The sequence below is a fragment of the Ursus maritimus genome, unplaced genomic scaffold (genome assembly GCF_017311325.1).
Source record: "Ursus maritimus isolate PB19 unplaced genomic scaffold, ASM1731132v1 scaffold_16, whole genome shotgun sequence".
NCBI lineage: Eukaryota > Metazoa > Chordata > Mammalia > Carnivora > Ursidae > Ursus > Ursus maritimus.
Genome location: NW_024424008.1, coordinates 898,982 through 908,414, shown reverse-complemented (window position 1 = coordinate 908,414; position 9,433 = coordinate 898,982). Strand labels below are relative to the sequence as shown.

The 9,433-nt window shown below is 38.4% G+C and overlaps 1 protein-coding gene across 1 annotated transcript; it reads right to left on the bottom strand.

The window, feature by feature from the left end:
• Window positions 1-1,106: 1,106 nt before the first annotated feature.
• Window positions 1,107-2,512, bottom strand: LOC103681198 (olfactory receptor 52Z1-like). Its single transcript, XM_008710730.2, has one exon. The coding sequence runs from the start codon at window positions 2,510-2,512 to the stop codon at window positions 1,556-1,558; it is 957 nt and encodes a 318-aa protein (XP_008708952.1). The 3' UTR covers window positions 1,107-1,555.
• Window positions 2,513-9,433: the final 6,921 nt, after the last annotated feature.

The window sequence follows — 9,433 nt, the reverse complement described above, 5'->3', positions numbered from 1 at the left end:
AAAAAAATCTTTAAAAAAAATTAAGCTTAGGGGTGCTTGGGTGGCTCAGCCGGTTGAATTGTCTGACTCTATTTTGGTTTAGGTCATGATATCAGGTTGTAGGATCAAGCCCCGCATCAGGCTCCTGGCTGGGCATGGAGTCTGCTTGGATTCTCTCTCTCCCTCTCTCTACCCCTCCCCCTCCTTCTTGCTTTAAAAAAAAACAAAAACAAAAACAAAAAAACAAAAAATAAACAACAAAAAATTTTCGCTTATTTCCGTATTACCACTTTGTTGTAATTTTCTGTAATAATAATTACACTATATTTTAAGTGTATTGTAATGCATTCTTCCTGTGCATTTATGTTTTTAGTTTTCACCTTCAACAGCAATGGTACGAGCAAACAAACACACATTTGTAAATTTGTGTGAGTACTCGTGCAAGTGAACATGCAAAATTCCTTTATTATTTATTATTTTGTTAAATATTTATGTCATCTGACATCCCATTTTTGCCTTAATTCCCTAAGGAATATCTTTTACTGTTACTTATAACAGCAATAGTTATTGCTCCTATCATGAAAAAAATGTAGTTCACTGCATTCACATAAAGACCAGGATGGTTACTGCTACTTTAATATCCATTTGAGGAGCAGATACGGATTTTTGATCCATTCTAATGCTTCAGCTCATATAGATCTGATAATTCTTAAATGTCTATCTCGGACAAAATCTTTCTTCTGCATTCACACTGAGAAATTAAAATGGTTTGTTGCCCCCAAGATTACCTAAATCATTATGTCCCGGAATGTCTGACATTATGTGATATAAGGAGCCTCCTTTCTCTATCCTGCAGGTCCAGTGTTTGTGGGACGCAGACTGAATAAACTACTGATAATAATAGCAACAGGTGACATTCTTTGATTCTCACTGTGTTATGCACTGTTTTACAAGCTTTGTGTAAATCATCTTATTTAATACTTTCAACAACCTTATAAAATATGTAATATTTTATGCTCACTATAAAGATAAATATATAGAAACCCAGAAAGGGTGAATACTCTTTAATAAGGCAAGAAATCTGAAATTCAGAACTTAGAGCTTAAATGCTCAACTAATCTATCATAATGCTAAATACATACTATTTTCTCTTAACTACAAAGGTAATATAGGGAAATGGAAAGAAAACCTGTTAAGTTGATTTGGGATTCTGTTTTATCCATTTTTTTTTAGTGTGTGGGTTGTGTTTTTACTTTTCCTATTATTTTACTTTTCCTATTTTTCTGTGTCAATATGAAATTGAAGATAGTTATTAAGTCATTGTGCTTTTAGTCTGTTGTAACTAATCTCAAAATTTACACAGAGTCTAAGGTGTCCTTGATCTGATACTGTCCTGACAAAATCAGCAATAAGATAAATGAATAAATAAATAAGTTTTTAACATGATCTCAAAAATTTATTCTTACTGTCCTCTCCTAATGCTGGCATGATGTAAGATGTCTGATATAATTTGAAGTACTCTACAATTAGTGGAGTTACATAGAAAACTGAAAAATTAAGTTATATATAGTCAATATCAGCACAATTTCTTGCTCATAGAAAACACCTGCATAAACTTCTCCTGAATTTGTTTGGTCTTAACTCCATAAATGATTGGATTGAGAGTGGGTGGTATGACCACATAAAGATTGGCAAGGAGGATATGTACATGGAGTGGTATATTGTGGCCCCCAAATCGGTGAGCAAAGAATGAAAAAAAGGCTGGAGTATAGAATAGTAGGATAACACAGACATGGGAGCCACAAGTACCCAGAGCCTTCAGTCGGGCATCTTGGGAAGGAATTCTAAACACAGTACGGAGTATAAGGGCATAGGAGATGATGATAAGCACCACATCCAGGCATGTAGAAAAAAGCGCCACAATCACCCCATAGTAGATGTTGACTTTGATGCTATCGCAGGCGAGCCTGGCAATGCCCATATGTTCACAATATGAGTGATGAATAATATTCCTCCTGCAGAAGGTAAGCCGATAAACCAGAAAAACCAAGGGAAAGCAGATGAAGAAACTCCTAATCACAGATGCAATGCCCATTTTTCCAATGACTGAGGGGGTTAGGATGGTAGTATATCTTAGTGGATAACAGATGGCTACATAGCGGTCGAACGCCATGGCCAGCAATATGGCAGACTCTGCCACAAAGATGAAGTGTAGAAAAAACATCTGGGACACACAGCAACCAAAAGAAATACCCCCATCTTGGAACCAGAAGATTGCTAGCATCTTTGGTGTGGTCACTGTGGAGAGAAAGATGTCTGCCAGGGCCAACATGGACAAGAAAAGGTACATGGGTTCATGAAGACTGCGTTCAGTAAAGATCAGGAATAATAAGAGGATGTTGCCTACAACAGCAACTATGTACATGGAACAGATGGGAATGGAAATCCATGTGTGCGCATCTTCTAGTCCTGGGATCCCAATCATGGTGTACCAAATATCTCTAAGGTTGGTGTGGTTTGAAGAGATTGTCATGCTTTACTCTGTTCTCTGATACTGGATGCTAGAATTGAAAAAAAGAGAGAGAGAGAGTGAAAAATTAGAGTTATTTTATCTGGTTTGAGTATGAATCTTGGCATTGGAATCAAGTTATTGCTTTAAGAAAGGATCGGTAATCAGTAATGATTCAAGGATGATCATTCAAGGATGATTCAGATAGACTTCACTGACATGAAAGTTACAATGACGTTATAGAGCTGAAGCTACTGGTAATGCTAATGGCTATAACTAAAATAATAAAAAAAATTATGGATTTATAGTTTGGTCTAGACACTATGATACATTATACTTATCGACAGCATCATACTTGAAAGTCTCTTAAATGCTCTTGCACATCGTGGTTTTCCTTCTCGTTTGGTAATTCCGGTGATTAATCTCACTTTCTTTCTGGTGATTAATCACACACTCTAGAAATAAAGTGTTTGAAATACTGGTGTGGCCTTTGGAGAGTTCAACCGCTAAGTCAGTAACAACCATTATTTCTGTAATTCCATATAAAGTCTTTCATCACCAACTGAAAATAACTTGGAGAGATAGATAAATCTATCTCATAACTTAACACATAACTTAACATTATGCATATGGAATCATGTTCTCTCTTTCCATAGTCCTCGTATGCATATGTTTCAGTTAAAACAATACTGTGCAAACAGACAGTGTCCTATCTTCCACATACACTGCATCCTCTCTTCATTCTCTCTTTTCTCCACTGCTTTTTTCTCCCATTTATTCCTTCCAGCTTGTGTTCGAATATTTGTCCTTTCCTTCCCTTCTTTTTTTTTTTTTTTTCTTTCTGGTCAAACTTGAATACTACTATTGGAAAAAAGGAAAAGGCAGCTCATGGGTAAAGAAATAACAACAAAAAAATGTGCAAACACATGCAAGAATTTAAGTTAATGAATATTAAAGGTCATTCTGTGACTAATACTATGCTAAAGAAGGAACTGAATCTAAACGATACCTATCCTCTATTTCAAGGATCTCCTACCCTTGTGAGGATCATGGGACGTAGACACAAGTAACCACCCTTCAAAGCAGATCAGGATAAGAAAAATGGGAGACATGCAGCCCATGTATATAACACAGAAGAGACATTACCTTTAACTAGGGGGTGATGCAAAGATTCACTGAAATGCTGTCCGTAGATCTGTTTATCAGAAAACCTTTAGGCTTCCAAGAAACTACCATTAGAAAAAAGAACGAAGACAAATAAAAACTTAAAATGAGGAATGCTTCAGTCATTGTAAAAAATCAAGTCATGTAGTGTATCAAAGGCTTAGACGCATGAGAAATATGACTGGACAAACAGATTGCACCTTGAAGATTCAGAGTTTTAAAAGTCAAGCTAACAGCTTTGGGTTTAGTTCTCTACACTAAGAATTCATTTCTTTTCTTTTCTTTTTTTTAAAGATTTTATTTATTTATTTGACAGAGATAGAGACAGCCAGCGAGAGAGGGAACACAAGCAGGGGGAGTGGGAGAGGAAGAAGCAGGCTCATAGCGGAGGAGCCTGATGTGGGGCTTGATCCCATAACGCCAGGATCACGCCCTGAGCCGAAGGCAGATGCTTAACCGCTATGCCACCCAGGAGCCCCGAAGAATTGATTTCTTATTCAACAATATTTATGGAATCTCTATAGTATTTTACCACAGTTTCAAGGAGAACATAATGGGATCAAAATTTAAGATTTACCCTTTCAAATAAGTCTTTACTGATAGACAATATGCTTATTTTTTATTCTCTACTTCCCAATAGCACACTGATATAATTCCTAGTTGCATGTTTTGTAATTTTTTCACCAATATGTCTGAAGTTCCATGATCACTCTATCTCCAATATCTAATATATTTTTGTTGAGCAAATGTGGCATAAAAGGCAAAAAGATGGACTGAAAAGGTGAAGGGTAACTACCAGTTACTGTAGGAAGCTTTTGAAACAAACCAAGCAGAACTAGGAACATGGTTTTTACAGTGAAAACAGGGGATAGAGAAGAAATGTGTTTTTAAAAAAGCAAATAAAATAGAGATTTCCAGGTGGTAGGTTATTTTTTAAAATGTTTTATTTATTTATTTGTGAGAGAGAAAGAGAGAGCACAAGCAGGGGGAGCAGCAGGCAGAGGGAGAAGCAAGCTTCTCGCTGAGCAAGGAGCCTGAGGCAAACTCAATCCCAGGACCGTGGGATCATGAACTGAGTGGGAGGCGGGTGCTTAATGGACTAAGCCACCCAGGCGTCCCCAGGTGACAGGTTATATGAGGCAAAAATGAAAGGCAATATAACATTTTGAGACATACTCTCTGGAAAAATGTGGTGCCACTAACCAACATAAGGAGTAACGTAGAGGCTGTAGGACTCAGAGAAAGTTAAAGCAATTGTTTTGAAACTATTAATATATGACGTATCTATGGAACAACTAAGGGAATAAATCTGGCCGACTATCTCAGACCTGCATAGTGCACTGGAAGAGAACTGGACTGGGCGTGGCACTCTGAGCTGTAGTCTCGGCTATGCCACGAAAAGCAACTGGGACCTCGGTAGAGGCGTTTTGCCATTCCAAACTCTCTGTCCATATAGGTTGGAACAGAACTAGCGCATAGCTACTTCTCTTCTAGGTACAAAAGACTAAAATCCAATCATGGACCTGGAGCTCAAAAATACATACATATAGGGGCGCCTGGGTGGCACAGCAGTTAAGCGTCTGCCTTCAGCTCAGGGCGTGATCCCGGCGTTATGGGATCGAGCCCCACATCAGGCTCTTCCGCTGTGAGCCTGCTTCTTCCTCTCCCACTCCCCCTGCTTGTGTTCCCTCTCTCGCTGGCTGTCTCTATCTCTGTTGAATAAATAAATAAAAAATCTTTAAAAAAAAATACATACCTATATATCAGGATGTATATTTCAGTTTAGTGTAACTATAAGTCATTCTATTAGATTCAAAAAAGAAAGACTTAAGAAGAGAAGAGTTCTGGTATTAAATCTTTTCTCTAGCTGTATCTCCAACATGTAGTCTATTTGATCACAGTGACAGCCTCCCATCACCTGGGTTTTTACCCCAAAGAAAATGCTGTAGTCCCCACATTACTTACATTGTTTAACCAATGTTTGAGTAATTACTATGAGTTATATCTTGTGTTAACCACTTTGTATAATTTAATGCTCACAAAATGCCATTTAATTATAATAAGAACCCAACAAAATGGCTACTAGTATGGTTTCCACTTTATACTTTAGGAAACTATAGTACAAGTAGTTTGAATAATTTGTCCAAGCTAGTATCTAACCAAGCAAAGATTCGAACAAGTTTTCTTGCTTAAAACCCCATGCTTTTAGCACACTGTTTCATTCGTCACTCGTGAGCAGCCCCTTCTTCAAACTTTCCTCTCCTTCATCAGCCTTTATCCCATTATATTCTCATCTACATACTACAATTTTCACAATTCTGAGTCTATTTTCCAATGTTATTTTTCTTGTAATTTCCAGTGTGTTGGTGGTGGTAATGATGGGGATGATGATGATTCATTGTCACTCCCCAATTTTTGCGGTGAGAGTAGAATGTGAAATAAAAATATTAGACATTCACTAGGGTCTAATGAAAAAATATTAGACTTCCATTAGTGGCTAGTATGATTTCAAGGAATTGGTGAGGGTAAAGTCTGATTAGGGATTGCAAGATGTTGGCTATGTGATAGCTGAAAACAGCAGTGGTGAACAACTCTTAAGAAGATTGGCACTGAAGGAAAGGAAAACACTAACTGGAAGGATCAAAAGGTACTGGGAAGTGTTCTTTGGAACAAGAGATGAACATGTCCATTTATGTCAGAGGAGTTTGGCAGTGAAGTAGAATTTGAAGCAAGAAAGTGAACAAATTTTGGAATTAAGGCCCCCTGATGACAAAGATAACTCAATCAGGTTATTATATGGGTGTTTTTCTTCTTCCATTGAAGCCAAGAGTAGTCAAAGAAATATTAAGGGACATATGGAAGATATTCACAAGGCTCACATTTGATCCAGATCTTTATAATAAAATGAAAGACAATGATTATTAGAGTTATTTCCAAAGCTCATGTGGGGAAAAAAGAAGGAGAAATCTGGAAGAGATACTATTGAGAAATAGATACGTAGAGCAGAAAATAAGAGTGAATAAACAATTGCCCAACAGTAGTGATGGCTATTAAGGTAAGAAAAAAGAAAGATTTTATAGTAGAACTAAGGGTATCCTGGCAGAAAGAGAGACTACACAGGACCAGAGGGGCAACTGATTTTTCACCAGGAAAGTTCAACTTTCCAGAATCAAGAAAAGCCAAACAGAGAAAGGGGATCAAATCACAGGAAAAGCATCATTGTCCAGCAGTTGAAGGAAATGATGGCTGGAAGGACAAATGGTTCATAAAGACTTATGAGATGTCAAGGATCCCCAAAAGAAAGATCAGGTTTGGTCAGAGAGGGTGCTTCAGCTGATGCCAGTCAGGTAAGAGATTCCGTCCTTGGTCTTTCCAATCTCTTTCCTCTAGGAATCCAGGTAGGCAGTGATCTTCCACATTCATCTCTTCTTCTCTTGTGCCCACTCTACTCACTTTCCTTTCAGAAGTACTGAGAATACCACGTTTTAAATGAATGTGTACTAATATATTAAAATAAATCCCATGAAGGCATAAAATGAGCTAATTTTGAAAACCAGCTTAGATATCAACTCAACCACAATTCTTAATAAGCAGAGATGACATGGCCCTCATAGTCTATGGTCAAGGCTTCCTTTCTCACTGTGAGAAATTTAATTCTGTTCTAGGAATCATCCAGAACCCCAGTATCTTCTATTATAATTAACATCATTTCCCTTTCTCTCTCATACTGCTTACCTTACTCAAAGCAACATTCTGCTGCAGTTGTGGGAACACATCCATAAACTATGGCAAGAAAGGCCACGGACAATGAGCCAAATGACCGGAGAAACCTGTACCCCTCTTATCAGAGATAGCCAGAACTTTGTCAGACACATGCAGTCCAATAGAGCTCATGGGTTTATTTACCAAGAAGGAATTTTCACTTAAATGCTCTCCTTTTTTCCCCTCCTTCTTCTCAACCATTTATACCTTTCTCATACCGTTGACTTCTGATTTATGTCATATTTTATCATTTCCATTTTATTTACCACCTTAATTCTTCCCTGCCCCAAATATATAGATAAGCCTCTCCCCCCAAATAAAAAACAGTAAGTAAAAGCTTCCATCAAACTGGCTTCCATACCCACTACAGCTAACCTTGTGTTTCAACTCCTTTTCTGTTTCTGCTGAAATGAGGTGAAACACTTCTGCACTAAATTGGTCCAAAAAAGTTTTAACCAGCTACTTGAAAGTAAATAAAGAAAACCAAACAGACAGAAATCTTTGGGATAGAACCTAAAAAAAATTAAAAAATTAAAAAAAAAGGAATTTCAAGGATCTCTCTTCATCTATAAGAAATCGTATCTGTAACTGACAGATAAGTTGGGCAACAAAGCAGGCCCTTTTCTTTTGCTGAGCCCATTTTGGAACTAACCTAACTTTCACATTCTGAAATAATTCTTCCTCACAGAGATTGGCTGTGTCAAGAGCCACAAACAACCTTTCCATGAACTCTCATCAGCTTGCAAGAGCAGGGTCTGCCAGGTAGCCAGGTACTCATATAAATAACAAGTATCACTTCACAGGCATTGGACATGCCTCCACCACTACCATGGATCTGCTTAAACCATGACCCCATGGGCATATACACCAGGAGTACACCTATCTAAAACCTGAGATTCACAGGACACCTTCAGGACACAGCAGTCATTTACTGTCCAATATGAAATACCAGAGACTTATTACCTCCTTCGTTCAGCAATTGCAGAATCACAGAGGCCCTGCAAGATAGGCTGGGTGTTCTTGGTTGAGGTCTCAACGCTGGCTCAGAGGCTCGTTCTATAACTTTCTCTATCCCAAGAGACCTAAAACCCAGGAGAAATGGGGAAACTAATAAAGCGGCCATGGTCTTCTGAGACCTTGATCCTTTTAGTAAGGTCAAGAAAGAACCAACGATGGGATAAGTAGGTAGGCTTGTAGGAGGAGGGAATCAATAGCTGCCCTATCAATGACAGGGATTCACAGCGAGACTGTTTAATAGACACAAATCATAGAAATATGGGATGTTGTTGAGGTTTCCACTTATTCAGTGTATGAGTTTGTGTGAGAGTGTGACTGTCCGAGCAGGAGGGTCTATTTTTTAGTGTCAAGGGAATAGGATCCTTAAGAATCTACTATCTCCTGGGGCGCCTGGGTAGTGCAGTCAAGTTAAGCGTCTGCCTTCTGCTCAGGGTGTGATCCTGGTACTCTGGGATCGAGCCCTGCATCAGGCTCCTCCACTGGGAGCCTGCTTCTTCCTCTCCCACTCCCCCTGCTTGTGTTCTCTCTCTCTCGCTGGCTGTCTCTATCTCTGTCAAATAAATAAATAATCTAAAAAAATCTTAAAAAAAAAAAAAAAAGAATCCTGAAAAATAGCCTAAAGTCCATGGGGGACAGAAACAGAGCAATTTATAGTGAAATATTTTGTCCTGTGCTAAATCTGTGTCAAACACAAATATATGAAGGAATATAAAACCCTCGACCCCTGCTCACTGTCTAGTAGAGGAAAGGAGATACACATGTGGGAAAAAATACCCGTTAAGACCAACTACTCTTGCCATGAAACTTACCAAGTTTAAAGCATATTTCTTTCTTTTTTTTTTAAGATTTTATTTATTTATTTGACAGAGAGACAGCCAGTGAGAGAGGGAACACAAGCAGGGGGAGTGGGAGAGGAAGAAGCAGGCTCCCAGTGGAGGAGCCTGATGAGGGGCTCAATCCCAGGACCCTGGGACCACACCCTGAACCGAAGGCAGATGCTTC